Source organism: Bidens hawaiensis, unplaced genomic scaffold (assembly GCF_021521415.1).
Source record: "Bidens hawaiensis isolate Kalapana, Puna unplaced genomic scaffold, B.hawaiensis_p1.1 tig00019456_1, whole genome shotgun sequence".
Lineage (NCBI taxonomy): Eukaryota > Viridiplantae > Streptophyta > Magnoliopsida > Asterales > Asteraceae > Bidens > Bidens hawaiensis.
The window spans coordinates 206,117-222,668 of NW_027492958.1; the positions used below are offsets into that span (position 1 = coordinate 206,117).

At 33.8% G+C, this 16,552-nt stretch overlaps 1 protein-coding gene and 1 pseudogene across 2 annotated transcripts; one reads left to right on the forward strand and one right to left on the reverse strand.

Moving 5' to 3' along the window:
- The first annotated feature begins 2,780 nt into the window (after positions 1 to 2,780).
- LOC143558429 (protein high chlorophyll fluorescent 107-like) lies at positions 2,781 to 7,670 on the forward strand (annotated as a pseudogene). Its single transcript, XR_013139739.1, has 8 exons — positions 2,781 to 3,252; positions 4,042 to 4,185; positions 4,280 to 4,585; positions 5,260 to 5,319; positions 5,393 to 5,638; positions 5,720 to 5,830; positions 6,619 to 6,795; positions 6,878 to 7,670. The product of XR_013139739.1 is annotated as a protein high chlorophyll fluorescent 107-like (transcript).
- Positions 7,671 to 12,810: 5,140 nt separating this feature from the next.
- Positions 12,811 to 14,372, reverse strand: LOC143558417 (calmodulin-binding transcription activator 4-like). Its single transcript, XM_077047255.1, has 6 exons — positions 14,247 to 14,372; positions 14,039 to 14,164; positions 13,435 to 13,529; positions 13,268 to 13,356; positions 13,167 to 13,200; positions 12,811 to 13,075 (listed from the first exon to the last, which is right to left on the reverse strand). The coding sequence occupies exons 1-6, from the start codon at positions 14,257 to 14,259 to the stop codon at positions 12,917 to 12,919; spliced, it is 516 nt and encodes a 171-aa protein (XP_076903370.1). The 5' UTR covers positions 14,260 to 14,372; the 3' UTR covers positions 12,811 to 12,916.
- Positions 14,373 to 16,552: the final 2,180 nt, after the last annotated feature.

Sequence of the window (16,552 nt, forward strand, 5' to 3'; positions counted from 1 at the left end):
AACCATAAAAAACATCATACATGCAAAATATTTAAACAAGAAGTTAATTTTACTTTGGAATTTGGATACTATATCAATCAATAACATAATATGCTTTAGAAAATAAGAACCGACCTTGGTAGCAATATAGCAGTTTAAATGGTGATGGATAAGTGAAAGGGTGAATTGTGAAAGGATGAATGGATGATGGACACTCACACTAGGTTAATGTTACTTTAACATAATTGTAAATGCTAAACAATATGGGCCTCACAAAAATAAATAAATAAAAAATTGGTGGGCCTTAAACCGGTTTAACTGTATGAACCGGTTTTCTATGAAAACCGGGCGGTTCGATGTCTCCCAAAACCGTTCAACTAAACCGGGTATAATATACCGGGGCTTGTCCCCGAAATCCGGTTCAACCGGTTGAACCGGCCGGTTCAAACCGGTTTTTAAAACATTGATCTTAAGCATTCAAACATTAAAAATAAAAAATACAAAAAATAAAAAAATTCCATATGGGTGTTGATAGGAGTGTTCTCGGGTTTTGGGTTTTTCGGGTTTCAAAGTTTTAATTTTAAACCCGAAACCCGACCCAAATCTCTCACGATTTTTTCGTGTTCAGTTTATATGGGTTCGGGTTTTTTCGGGCTAGGTTAATCGGGTTTCGGGTATCTAAGAAAACAAAAAGAAAATAAAAAGTAAAGAAAAGCTAAAACACGAAAACTAAAGCAGTATATTTTCCTTTACTCGTTACGTAAATAATCAAATTATAAATAAACATAACCCGGTTAAACAACATTAACTTCTATTACGGTTGTTATTAGGAAATATTATAAACAATAGATAGTCGATCAACCATAATAGGTGGAATAATTTCAAGTGGAATGTGTAGAATATTCAGTATACGGTGTGCATACATAATAATAATATGTATTTAAAAAAATAGTTTATTCGGGTTGACCCGAAACCTAGAAATCAGACCCGAGAATAAACGAATTACTTCGTTTCGAGTTTGGGTTCATGTTTTTTCGGGTTAATTTCGAGAAAAAGTGACAGCCCTAGCCCTAGGTGTTGACATGTGTAGTTGCCCCCAAACCCCGACCATAAGGGAGGAGCCATGCCCATTGGACCTCCAACTTTGTTAGTTAATGAAATAAGAATAGTATTGAACGTGAGTGTAATTCACGTGACACACTAATAATTTTTTTTTCTTATTCACGTATGTTCATTAAACTCCAAACTTTGTTGACTCATGAACTAAGAATAGTATTGAACGATGCTATACTCCATGTAACTCACATTAATGTTTTTTTTTATATGGTCTTTGGAAAACCCAATTATACTAAATGATACTAAATTCACTAGCATATAAATGTATATATATCAGTCAATAAAATATACAAAATACATAAGAAGACTTTGCCCCTTTTTACTTAAATTTGATTTTTTTAGTTCTCTTTCTCCTTCTTTAGTCGGATTTCTAATGATTCTCATGATTTTGTAACTGAATTATGGTTTTCCATAGTCAAGATTGGTCTCTTGAACATCATCATTTAGTAACACTCACATAGTTACGGCCTCACTTCTCGTTTATGATATCTCTTATGAATCCAGTCTTTATTCTCGAACATTGAACATCAATCGACAATCATCAATATTTTCTCACCAATGACAAGACTCCACCTTTGATTTTTTTGCTTCATCAACTTATACTATTAATATTATATACAACAAATACAAAATCGACCCAGCCCATTCTTTCATCTTACCTTATCTTTGCGTGTAGATGCACTCTATAAACATTTTAGTCTTTAGAAAATTCTAAGAATGCCAACTAGGCTAAAAATTCTAACGAAAAGTTCTCAAATAAAAAAAAAAAAAAATCAGGATCGATTGCAAATACCTTTTAACATGAAAACAGCGAAAACCAATTTAATGTTATTATTAAGTTTGTTTTTATACATGTTTTTTGTTATTTTTTGTTCGTATTTGTTGATTTCCGATTATGAGATATCATAAGTATTTGTTGATTAACATTTTGTTATTATTATTTGGTTTTTTGTTTCACTGTTATTATTTTGTTGCCGATTATGATTCTTTTGTTATTACAAATCTTGCTTATGTAGATTGACATTGTAGTTGGTATGTTTTCTATGTTCCCACTTTTGGTAGATTAATATTGTTTCCTACGTTCACATGTTAAAATTATTTTGTATATGAACCTCCCTCAGATTGTTATTCTTATAACAAAATTTGAAAATTTTATTATAATAAAATTTGAAAATTTCTAATGTGATGCAGTGGTAAGAAGTTTGGATTTCTCAATAGAGACCCAAGTTCAAACTTCACAATAACACTTTGAATGGGGCATGTGTGGTTAATGAAAGAAACTGAGATCTTTGTGATATACAGTTTGATCCTGAAAGCATCCATGATTTACCACTATTAGATAAATGAGTTAGGTTAAACCAGCTAACCATGATCTTTTACCATTAAATCAACCCGTACTAAGTATTTAGAAAATTCTGAGTTTGTTTTGTTGGTGTAGTAAAAAAAAACAAACATGATTTTCCGTAGTAAAAATAATGGATCAAGTTATCCACTGCTTCCGTTCCAATAAAAACCCTCCACTTGTAAAACAAAATCTCTCCTCATCCAACCAAACCTCCCTTCATCGCCAAATTACCACAACACCCTCATCAACCATGCCTTCCGTACCCAACCCAAAGGGCACTCTCGTGTTTTCACACTCCACCCACCTCCAACACATCTGTGCTGTGGTGTAGCAAATAGCCATGAAGCTATCTTCTTCCTCTAAACAACACTTTCCTGTGTTCTCCAATGCCAACACTCCAAATTTACACTTCACTACCTTCATCAAACCCTCACTTTCACATCGCTACATGCTCTCGATTCCTCCGCCTTCCCGCCGCCGGTGATCCGAGACGACGCCGTTTCCGAAGAATTCGATGACGCCGGAAAACGAGCGTTGGAGGATTTGCTCGTTGTACGGCGCCCGGTGAAGGAGGATTCCGGTGATGATGTTGATGACGTGGAAGTGGAGTCGGTGACGTCATCGTCTTCGGGAGTTGATGCTGAGTTGTCTAGGTTTGCGAAGAAGATGCCGATATTTGAGCCGATGAGGATCGATGCTGCTTCGAGTTCAGGTGAGAAGCCGTTAGGTGTTAATCTGGATCTAGCGTTGTTAGAGCCAAAGTGTTGGCCTGGAGTTTTCGCTATAGCGAAGCCGAGGAGGTTCTTCAGAAGGTATAAACTTAACTTATTGTGATTTTGTTGATATTGATTTGAATTACAATATTAGATGCTTAGATTTTGATAATATATAGTACTGAACTCCTTATTGTTGATATTTAATACGTTACAAGAACAGTTAATTAATCAGATAGTTCATGATAGTAGAGTGGTATTAAACCAATGGCATGAAAATAATAATATTGTTTGCACATGAAGATTTAATTTGTAAGGAAATGCATGTATGATGTATCACACGCACACGTAAGTAAACAAACATGACACAAGAATTTACGTCGTTCAGTGAAGGTGATATACATTCATTAGCTACAATACAACTAGTGTTTTCTTATTATTACTCGATAAAAGATGACAATTGCATATTACAAAGATATGAATAGACTAGGATTAGTGTTACAATACTTACTTAGCCACCAAGAAACATTAATTAATATGGGCCTAGTTAATGTTTAATAGTAGTTTCCCTATGTCAAACATATAATTCAATTACAAAGGCTTCACCAATCCTAACCATAAGGCCATCTCAAATTCAATCCATGCCTGTTTCCCGGCTTTAAAATTAGGTAAATTTATTACCTCTTAGTTTGTTTAAGCTCGAATCTATAAAGATTACAGGACAATTGCATTAAGTTCAAGTTATTAACTTTAATTTGCTTGAACATGACATAAAATGCTACTGTAATTTCTCTTGATTTGTTTCCATCTCTGTTTTGGAAAGCTTCTTTATACAGTTATACTTATATTTTTAGAATGTTTTACTAATAAAAATTCTTTGGTGTTTAGTGCATATCTATATGGCCCGAGGATGGAAGATCTTATGTAGCACTAGGGAAAATATTGGGTAAACAATCAAAAACAAATGAAGCAAGAGCAGTGTATGAGAAGGGCTGCCAAGCAACACAAGGTGAAAATGCCTACATTTGGCAGGTCAGTCTTCCTATATATATATATATATATATATATTTTAATAAAAAATACAATTTTAATTGTTTAAATACTTATATATGTTATATGAAATCAGTGTTGGGCTGTTCTGGAAAACAAAATGGGAAATATAAGGAAGGCTAGGCAACTATTTGATGCTGCAACAGTTGCTGACAAGAAACACATTGCAGCTTGGCATGGATGGGCAGTTTTGGAACTAAAAGTTGGGAATGTAAAGAAAGCTAGATATCTTCTTAGTAAAGGAATAAAAAACTGTGGTGGAAATGAATATATATACCAAACACTTGCAATCCTTGAAGCTAAAGCAAACCGAAACGACCAAGCACGATAATTGTTTAGGCAGGCTACTAAATGTAATCCGAAAAGCTGTGCGAGTTGGCTTGTAAGTTCTCGAATCCCTAACATGAATATGCTCTACGCCTGTAAACGAATTGAATGTTCAGTGGACCGTTCGTAAACCATTTGGCGGGAAATTCGTTTATTTAATAAACTAACGAACATGAACAAAACTTTTTGTTCATTTAGTAAAACGAATGAACATGAAGACATGTCTTGTTCATTCATTTATGTTCGTGAACGTTCGCTAATGTTTGTAATTTGTTCGCTTATTTATGCATTCATTTATTGTTAGGCCCATTACATGTTTTGTCTGGTTTTATTAAATTAATAAAATCACCATTTCAATTTAGTGTAGTTTTATTACGTTTTTAGGCCCAACATATTAATATTCACGTTAACTTTTAATTGGTGTTGCTTAGTTATATTCATTCATCTATGCTTAAATACTTAATTATATTCGTTCATTATCATTGGCTAACCATTTGTTTATGTTATTAACGATCATGAGCAGGTTCATTTTCTTAACGAACGAACATGAACAAGAAAACTCCGTTTATTTAATTGCTCGTGTTTGATAGTTTGTTTGGTTAAAGTAAACGAACGAACACAAGCATGCCCCGTTCGTGTCCGTTTGGTTCATTTGCAGGCATAATATGTTCACATAAATACATAATATAAAGAAGTAATTGTAGAATTCATTGTATTTCACTTGTGTAGTCATGGGCTCAGCTTGAGGTACACCAAGAAAATTATCGCGAAGCTAGACAACTTTTTGAGGTAAAACATCGTTTTTTTTCCTCTTAAATTGTTGTTTTACACAAATCACATAATCTTTGTGATACCGAATCAGAAAGCTGTGCAAGCTAGTCCAAAGAATAGATTTGCATGGCATGTATGGGGAGTTTTTGAAGCTAATGTTGGAAATGTTGATAAAGGAAGAAAACTGTTAAAAATTGGCCACGCGTTAAACCCCAGAGATCCTGTTTTACTTCAATCACTCGGTTTGTTGGAATACAAACATTCAGCAGCCAATTTGGCCCGAGCATTGTTCAGAAGAGCTGCAGAGCTAGACCCAAGGCACCATCCCGTCTGGATTGTAAGAATATCATTTTTCATATTTTTTTTGAAAAAAAAAAATAGCTTTTTGTTTAATTAAGTGGTTTATTTATTAATTTAGGCTTGGGGTTGGATGGAGTGGAAGGAAGGAAATATAAAAGCAGCTAGAGAACTCTACCAAAAAGCACTGGCAGTCAATTCAACAAGTGAAAGTGCTGCTAGATGTCTTCAGGTTTCACTTATTTTTCATATATATGTATACAGAAAATCAATATACATTCCGTAAACTTTTTACTGTAAATTAAAGTTTCGAACTTTGTCTAAACTGCAGGTACTATTTTTTAAATGAACCGTCAACTCTTAAGTCGGTCAAAATAATCTCGTATAAATGTTTTTTTGCAAATCAAGTTTGACCAATCTAAGAGTTAAACATTCTTTAAAATCATATAACATGTGCATTTTAGACAGATGTAGGGAATTTAATGACTTTTTCGCGTATCTTTCACAAGCTGTAATATACAAAAATTAGGTCAACGAGAAACCTTTATAAAAAATCGTATATTTGTTTTTCATAGTATTAACTCTATTTTTGATATCAAAATGTATTTAGATATATCTAATGTATTTGGGCTTGGGGTGTTTTGGAACAATGATTGGATAATTTCTTATTTTACATTAAAAAGTTTCTCAACCTAGTTTTCCTCTCAACTTGTAAAAAATACATGGAAAAAAGTCACTAAACTAATTTTGTAATATTAGTAAGAAATGAGATGGTAAAATTGTTTTTTTCAAAAATGTTAGAATGTCACTTTCTTACATTTTGACCGTTAACAAGTTTAAATTTTCAAATAGTTAGTGTGTACAAATTTAGGGATGTTAATTCAAAAATCACTAAGTGGAGTGACTTTAATATACTTAATCTAGGTTGAGGCATTTTTTTTAATAAAATAAGAAAGTATATTAGTTTTTCATGGTATTAACTCTGTTTTTTTAATGTAAAATGTGTTTAAATACATTTAGGCTTGGGGTGTTTTGGAACAAAGGTTGGGTAATTTATCAGCTGCTAGAAGACTATTTAGATCATCACTCAACATAAACTCCCAAAGCTATGTAACATGGATGACATGGGCAAATCTTGAGGAAGATGAAGGAAACTCGATACGCGCAGAAGAAATCAGAAACCTATATTTTCAACAGGTATTTCACATTCCAATAAAAACAATATATATATATATATATAAAACCTGTAATAATTCTAATTATTAATTGGCTGCAACAGCGTACAGAAGTCGTTGATGACGGTTCATGGATGACAGGAGTGTTTGACATGATAGATCCCCCCATTGATAGCCTTAAGAAACTACTAAACATTAATCAAAATCCACGCGATTCAACAAGTGAAGAGGGATCGGATCGTGTTGATGAAAGTAATGCAGAAAGTGGAACCGGGTTTGATTTAGATGGTTTTATCAGTGAGAAACTCTCTCTTGATGCATCAAAACTAGATATTGATTTAGTATCAAAATCTAGTGATTTGGTGCGCACGTCACCTAGAAAGATTTGGCGACCAAGTAAGAAAACAGCGTCGGTATAAACAACCATCAAACAGCATGTCACATTATTTGGTCTCAACATGTAGGTAGTAATTAATACATTGAAAGCAAATCAAAACACAAGGTGCTCACATAGTCACACATAATACATGATTGTTCATTGTAATTATACTGAATGCTTTGGTCATCATTTAGCGGTTTTGGAATCAATATGTTTGGTGGCTGGGTAGACATATATCCCAATGGCGTACAGACGTTTGTCTTTGACGCTTCCATGAAATCCTGAGAAACAATCTCTATGTCCAAAGTCATAGTTGAACATTTTATAAGCGGATGCAGGAATAGATCCGTCGGTACTGTGGGTTCCTCCAAAAGGTCCAAACTTACGTTTGTTGGTAGTAAATGATAAAAAAGCTAATCCGTTGTCATTAAACTCACCACCCACTGAAGTTAAAAACTCTGATGGGTAATTAAAGGTCACCTGCAAATTTTTATATGAAAAATGACTACCTAAGTCTCGTATAAACGTACATATCGAGTAAAATGGTAATACTTACCACATCAAATTTCAGACCGTTTGGTTCTCCATAGACGTTTGTATGCTTAACTTCATCCCGGCGCGTTACATATACAAATTGGATCGAATTGATCAGCGCTTCTTGATGTGAAATTAGAATATGCATAATCCCAGAATTCCCACGCTTGTCCCAGATTGTTCCTTCCATTACGTTTTGACCCAATTTCGACGACATATTCAACCCTACCACCACACAAAAAAACAGAAATATGCTCTAAGTTTCATTTTCAATATCAGAAAACAAAATTTTGCCTACCTGAAAATCTGTTATATTAGTTTCTATAATAGGCTCAATAAGTAACATATAACTAAGGTGTGCTCTTGAAGTCACATGCTATTAATTGTTTTGTAAAGATTAATGCATAAAAAAACAAAACAAAACAAAACCCAGATTTATGCATAATTGTGTGGAAAATCAGCATCTGTTAAATCTGATTCACATGATAAGCTGCAGAAAGTTATTAAAAAAACATACTGACAATTCAGTAAACTGTAAACTGTCCGTACGGAAGTTAATTATTTAGATCTATATTTGATATGATTTTCGGAATGTTACAATTCAGTAATTTAAATACTGAGAAATTTCGCAGGGGTTAAATCAGTTGTTGATAATTGATCTGCATTTGACTTAAAATACTTTTGTTACTTACAATTTTCAACTGAACATAGCAAGTTTAAGGAAAGAAAAACAACTTACAAATTAAGGCGGATGGATGACTGAGCAGCAAAGTAAGAGGCGGAGGTTGAGAGTAAAGGCAGCAGCTGCTTTTGCTTTATTAATGTTAATGTTTATATATATGTGCAAGTAAGTTCCTAACAGTCACCCGAATGTCCACCGACACTCCGACAGTATTGGGCCTGTATCCTCAATCCTAGAATCATTTAATGGAAGTCAATAGTTTACTCATAACTCATACTTCTGTCTTTATTTGGACTTCTTTCCTTTTCAAACATCGCATTAGTCGAATAAGCCTTCTTGACACGGGTAACTGTTTATATTGTTTTTGACGTTCCAGTCTTAACTCATCCAATAACACCATAAAAAAGGAAACTCATAATTGTGGCAAAACTCCCTTGAGCTAGGTTTCGAACCTGATATCAGGGTCGTCTCCGAGAATTTTAAAACATCGGTCGAGCTGAAATAAAAAGGCCCGTAGGCCCTAACGCCCTAACGGGTAACGGAATATATATGCTAATTTTTTTTAAACGATATTAATGTTAAAACAATAAAAATATCAAACATATAGTAATTTAAACCAAATCTAATAATAGCTAACCGCTAACTGATGATTCGTAAAACTCTCCTAGCATTCATGACAACAAAAACAAATTGTTTGATCACTACTTCGCAATTTATATTATCCAAATATCCAATTGTTCGACCGGATAGCAGAATAACCATAAAATAGAATAATCAAATAGTTATAACTTAAAATCATACCGATTGCTTGGTGGTACCGATTGCTAGAGATGTTGGTGACTGGCGGTGGGGACTAAAGAAGGAGGGTTGGAACTTGGAAGGAGGAATGAGAACAATAAAGTGTCGCCATATGCCTTATTTTGATGAGCATTTTATTTAATTGATTATTAATTTTATTATTATTATTGATTTTGTCATTTTGGTTGAGCCCAATAACTTAAATTTTAACCATTTGTTGTAGAATAAAAAATTGTTTGGGCCCAATAATTTTAAGAGTGATCAAAATCCATTTATAATACATAAGAATTATTTTTCGAAATACATATAAAAATATAAAATTTTTGGCCCCGGACGAAGGTGCGGCTCGCACACCTTCAAAGTCGGGCCTGCCTGAGATCATAAGATCTTAAGCCTTAGCCAGCAACCCCATACCATTAGATCAGAAGACAAACTGCACTTTTCATATTTCTAACTAGCATATAAAAAAGAGTGATGCAAAATTATACCATCTTAAAGTCTTCACATGCTATAAAGTTATGTTGTCTGAATAACTTTTTAACTTTTAAAAACTATAAATTTGTCTTCGTTTAATACCTTATAACTGGGGTGTACATGGTTCGTTTTACATTCTTATAAAATCCTTAGAATTAAAAAAAATAAAAAATAAAAAAAATCTATAATTTCTGTCCAGTTTATTCGGTTTTTACAAAAACATAAAACCATACCTTTGGATTTTGTTTAGTTCGGTTTTGTCGGTCTTATGCACACCCCTATCTTATATGGATAAACATTTTCGCCATATTATACAAGCAGAAGCAGTAGGGTCATAAGGTTCGTATGGTGTATTAGTGGTGTATGAATAACATATTAGTGGTATGTATCGCTCTCATCATAAGTAAATAAGTAATTATGGTTGCTATTTGTGGGCAAATGTTAGGGATGTTTAATGAGCGCACAAAGCCAAGCTTGCCTATGCTCGAGCTAAACTTGTTTACAAAAAAAAGGCCACCTTGACTCGAGTCATTTATAAACTAATCAATTTAAACTAATCAATTTTGAACGAGACACAAGCTTTCTGAATATTATATCATATCAAATTTAGTCATAATACAGGGTAGCTTATGTAAATATCTACGTTTATATACCCTTTGTAAAAACCTATCTATAATATATATAAACGAAAACATAAAAATCATATGTGTCGCGATGTGGTCGCTCCCCCTTTTTTTGAAGTCACCGGATTTGCTTGATTTTTAAATGGAGGCTTCTCATGCATTTGACCCGAATTCATGGGTATGGGTCTACCAAACCCAGATATTCCTTAAACGGGTTATAACATCTCATTAAATAACAAATTATTCTCACCAAATTATAGATGTAAAAATCCTATAAAATAGGATATACTAAAAATTAATATATTATTTATTTTAAAAAAGATATATATATTATTTAAATTAAAAAACAATTTTATAGTAAAAAAAAAATAAACGGGTCTTGGGTCTCATAAAAACCATATAGCTTTTAAACCGAGTTATAACATCTCATTTATTTGTGAAACAATTTATCATCAAACCATAAGTATATTATTAATATTCATACAATAAAAAAAATATAAATTAAAAAAAATAAATATTAGAACAAACAATATAAAACGTCTGATCAAACCATAATTATATTATTAGCTATCATAAATATTATTTATAATTAAAAAAACCAACTTTATAGTAAAAAAAATAAACGGGTCTTAGGTCTCATCAAAACCATATAGCTTTTAAACCGGGTTATAACATCTCATTTATTTATGAAACAATTTATCATCAAACCATAAGTATATTATTAACTTTCATACAAAAAAAAATATAAATTTAAAAAATAAATAAATATTAAAACAAACAATATAAAACACCCCCGTAATACGGGGGACAAAAACTAATTCAATATATACAACTAATACAATCACATTCAAACATTCTTTTGTGTAGTGAGTTGGTACCAAACCAAATCCTTGCCTCTACTCTCACATCAGCAAACAAAGCTGATTAATCAGAATACATACAAGCATCGACGATCACTGACGGTCACCATCAGCGTGTCCTCATAGCCGTTAATCAACAAACATAGCTGTTTCCTCACTGTATGATCGATCGAGGCTACTTTTGTGTTTTTCCGTCAATTTTCCGAATTTTCTGTTTTCTAAACCAATAGTTTGAAAATCTTTAAAATGATAGAAGATGATTCATTATTATAATACATATATACTTAAATAGATATTAAAAAATTAAAAAGAAATACAAACCGGACCGAACAAAAAAAAAAGGAGCTTCAACGATCGACAAAACGCTGAAACTGTGACGAAGGTCTTTTAAACTACTTATTAACAATTTCATCCGAAACACGAAGAAGCATTTGACCATGGGGTGAGTGAGTCAATCATTTAAACCCAAGTCGAAATTGGGCAGCTGAAGCTTTGGAATTTTGAAATCGTGAACAGGCGAGGACTCAATGAGGTTACTAGTTATCGTATTCATTTCATCATTAAAATCATTACCATTTGTTAAACGGGGGCGTGTTACCATACTCTTAAGCAGGCCACCGATGGAGCGAAATGGGTGAGTGACTCCATCTTTCAGTTTTAAAATGATTGAAACCTCTGATATCTGCCAAGTGGCTGTCAGCACGATCAGGAACGAAAGAAGGTAGTGCGTTATTACATTCTGCCTACTCACTTTCTTAAGCTCTTCTTCTACTATCCTTAACCGATCTTCTTCACTATCTTGTTCTGATCTTGATAATTCACCATCGGGTGGTTTATCATGATACTCAAACTGACTACAAGCCTGTCGGCTGCCGGATGTGATAGAAAGAGTAACATTTCCGGATGGATGAGGTGGCGCGTAGCAGCAGATTACTCCCTCTTGAATAATCTCGACAGGGACTTGAGTGTCTCCGAACTTGCAAATCCATTCACTATTTGATAGATCACATGTAAATGTCCCAATTACCAGTACCTGCAATAATTACGAATATTCAGCTCCGTGCTTATTATTATAGAAAACAAGTGAAGTGTGTGGATTTATTTAGGTGTGCGCATTAACCGAACCAAAATTAACCGATGACCGAATAAACCAAAAAGTGGTTCTCGGTTTTTTTGGTACCCTCGGTTAGCCGAATGGAACCTAAATATTTTCATATATTTCTGGATTTTATATCTCCACTTCATGTATTTCATGTTTTTTTCCCACCATTTCATGTATTTATACATGAAATTTGATGTATTTCAGCATCCATTTCATGTATTTCTAAGTAAATAATTTTAGCCCAAATTTGATTTTTGGTTATTAACTGAACCGGACTGAATAAACTGAACGGATTAACCGAAAACCGATTGGTTAATTTGGTTGAGGCTATTAACCGAACCGAACCAAAATTAATTGATAACCGAATAAACCAAAAAGTGGTTATCGGTTATTTTTTGCCTCGGTCAACTAAACCGAAACATTAATATTCTCATATATTTCTGGATTTTATATCTCCATATTATGTATTTCATGTTTAATACCACCATTTTTATAAATTTACACCACCATGTCGTGTATTTATATATCAATTTCATGTATTTGTACATTCATTTGATTTATTTAGGCATCCATTTCATGTATTTCTAAGTTAATAATTTTGGTCCAAATTTGATTTTGGTTATTAACCGAACCGAACTGAATAAACCGAACGGATTAACCGAAAACCGATTGGTTAATTTGGTTGAGGCTATTAACCGAACCGAACCGAACCATGCACACCCCTAGATTTATTTACCTTTGTAGGCCGAGATGCATAACCCCACCGAGGTGATATTTCCCGAATACTAAATTTCCGCTCTTGATCAAACAATGTGGATGCAGAATAGTGCTCGCTTTCTGGCTGCACTTCCTGTTGAACAAATTACTCACATATTTGAAATAACAACTTTGATTTAACATTTGTGGTTATAATAATAATAACAATAATAAGACATACATACTCTGTAATGAACAAGAACAATATGCTCCATAGCCCTGCCACCAACAAATCAACTGATTAATATGTAACCTGTAAGACATTCCAATAAAAAAACGTACTTACGAATCTAACGTCCAGTAAGTACGCCTCTGGAAATTCGGATTGTCCTCACCGTGTGCATAGTAACAATTTAAAGCATCAACATTTCCAATCTACCCACATATTCATTCTCATAAGATCACTGCATTATTATATAAATTTTCACCAAAACCCAAACGATAAAAGCGAACCTTTAAACGTTCGGCGACATTCTTAGTGTGCCAAGTATGACCATCTTTAAGGAAAAAACGAAGAACCCTTTTGTTAAAAAGAAACAAAGAACCACCTGTAAGTAATTAAATAGCAATCAGAAATCATACACATTATCATTAAGAAATGAAACAAATAATAAAGACTAAGGCTGTAAACGAACTGAATGAACACGAACAAGTTCTTTTGTTAAGGAAAAAATTGTGTTCACGAACGCTTACCGAACGAAGGAAACGAATGTGTTCACGAACACAAATAAAATCGGTGGAGCCTAGAGATTGAGATCGATGTGAATGATGAGAAAGAAATGTGAACAATGCAAAAACGAAGTGAGAATATGATTTCTTATTTTATGTTAGCGGTAACAAATTAAGAAATATAAAATATTTAGATAAAATAAATAAATGTACAAAAAACTTTATGAACATCATATATTAATGAACATGAGCGAACGTTCATGAACATAACTGGACGAAAGAGGGCTTTGTTCATGTTCATTTGCTTTAACTCGCTGAACGGTTCACGAACTGTTCGCTGAACGTTTGGTTCGTTTACGGGCCTAATAAAGAGAGAAGGGTGACTAACTGGGTGGTTTTTGAGGTGGGTGATGAATAAGGTGTGCATCATCATAATTCTCAAGTATAAAAAGCACTTCTTCTGGGGTTAACCACCTATATTCAGCTTCTTGAATCAGATCATTGATGTTATAATCTGGGTGTCAAAACAAAACACACCAATTTCAGATAATGAATGAATAATACATAACCAAAGAAAAATTAAAATCACACCACACCTGACATCATCATTCGTGTGTGTATAATATTATATATAATGTTCAAACACAAAGGTAATTAATTTACAGGATTTAGGGTTTGAAATTGGCAGAGAAATGGGTTGACGCGGTGGGTGATTATTAATTTAATATTACACAAATAATAGTGGGAAAAGAGTGACCCACAACACTAGTTGATAAAAATAATTGATTTTGTCTTTTGTGTATGTAACAAATAGAAGAGGGATGTAAAATGTAATTGTTAAATAGTACAGGGGGTTATTGTGAACAAGTCTATTGATATCTAGAGGTGCACAAAAGAACCGGACCTGACCCGGAACCCAATACTCAGTTTGGGTTATTTCATACCCGAAAAATCCTACCCGGTTCTAGGGCCGTCTAAAATGCTCGTCGCTCGTTTGTTGTTCGTTCGAAAAATTCCCGTTCAATTTCGGCTCGGTTTGGAAGTGAGCCGTTCGGTTCGGTTTAAAAACAACCCAAGAACGAGCAAAGACTCGCTCGGTTTGGTTCGGTTCGTTTTGCTCGAATTATTTTTTATTTATATGTTATATATATAAACTTTATGAATATACATAAAAGTATACTATTTTTAAAAATTTTTAAAATTTCAGTCTTTTATGTTGAATTCAAAGTTCAAAAATAAACCATAGCCGCTCGTTTTATATTTGTTTTGTTGTTAACTTTGAGTTTTATACATTTTAAAGGTGGAACTTTAGACAATTTAGAGTTTAAAATCTTGATTAATGATATTTTGAAGTTTTGGAAATTTAAAATTGGAAACTTTGTACGAAATCAAGCAAAACCAAGCCGAACCAAGCCGTTCGGTTTCAAACTGAACCAAGTTCAAGCATAAAGATATCGCTCGTTTCTTTAAATTCAATCCACTCGGTTCGGCTCGCTTTCAAACCAAACCAAGTATGAGCATGTTCGCGTTCGGTTCGGTTCGTGAACAGCCCTACCCGGTTCTCCCATTTCTCTAAAAAATCGGTTCCTACACGTTTCCGGTTCCTACCCGAAAAAACCGGTTCCACTGTGTTTTAGCATTAAATGAGCTACAACCTTTGAAAACTAGTCTTTGGAACCGGTTCCAACGGTAACATAGCCGTTTTAGGACCGTTGGAACCGGTTTTTGAGGTCCAAAAACTATATAACATGTTTTTGGATCAACTGCTTTACCGCCCAAGTCAAAAACGCCAAAAAAAACTTCTTGGTTTGCACTCATTTTACAATCCTAACTTATCTACACCTCCATTTTTTTCACTTCCACCACCACCACCACTTGTTATTATGGCAAGCACCAACAAGGACAACAAGAAAGCGACTTCTAGATCCATTTTTAATGACCCGGATGGTGTTGAAAATGACCCCGAAGTTATACAAGTCGTCCCGCATAACCGGAACGAAGACGTATGGCGGATTTGGGATTTGGTTGAGTTGATCAATGGAGACCTTAAGGCTAGATCGTTGCAAATTTTGTGGCACTTGCTTAAAGAATGATTAGAACACAACTTTAAAAAAACACATCGAAAAGAAATTTGCAAGGCGTTGAAAGAAGTTCCCGCATCGGACAAAGTCGAATTGGGTAGAGATGGTACAATATTTCGTTACAACATGAAAGCGGTTCATGATAGAATGGAGAAGTTCGTGATTCAAGAAGGTTTGTCGTTTAACCACTTTGACAACCCTCGTTTGACGACCTTGATTCGAGAGACTTTTCAACCTCGCTACACCCATGTAAGTTGTACTACCCTTAGACGTCATTGTCTAAAATTGTGGGAATGTGCAAAAAAAGATTTAATTGAGTTTTTTCAAACTACACAAACGAGTGTGAATTAATTAGTGATGTTTGGTTGACACCACATGTGTTACCAGAATCCTATCTTTGTGTCACCGCTCATTGGGTTGATCCAAACTTTCTGTATCCACATAGCGCCAAAAAATTGTTTAAAATTGTAGATGAGGTAATAACGACTTTTAACTTGAGGAAAAAATATTTTCAATGTCGTTTGATAACGCAACAAGCAATACGAAGGCGGTTGAAAATTTTATCATAAAATATACACTACCTTGCTACGGAATTTTTTTTATGCTCGATGTGTTGCACATATTATCAACTTGGTTGTTCAAGAAGGTCTCGCCAGTGAAACCATGGGCATATTGAATACAAAAATAATTGCAAATCGATGGAAACAAAATATTTGAGGCCGAATTGGGACATTCCAACCCGCTGGAACTCAACTTGTCATATGCTCTTGTGTGCTTTTGCCCTACAAGAAACATTACAAGCATTTCATAAAACTCTTGTG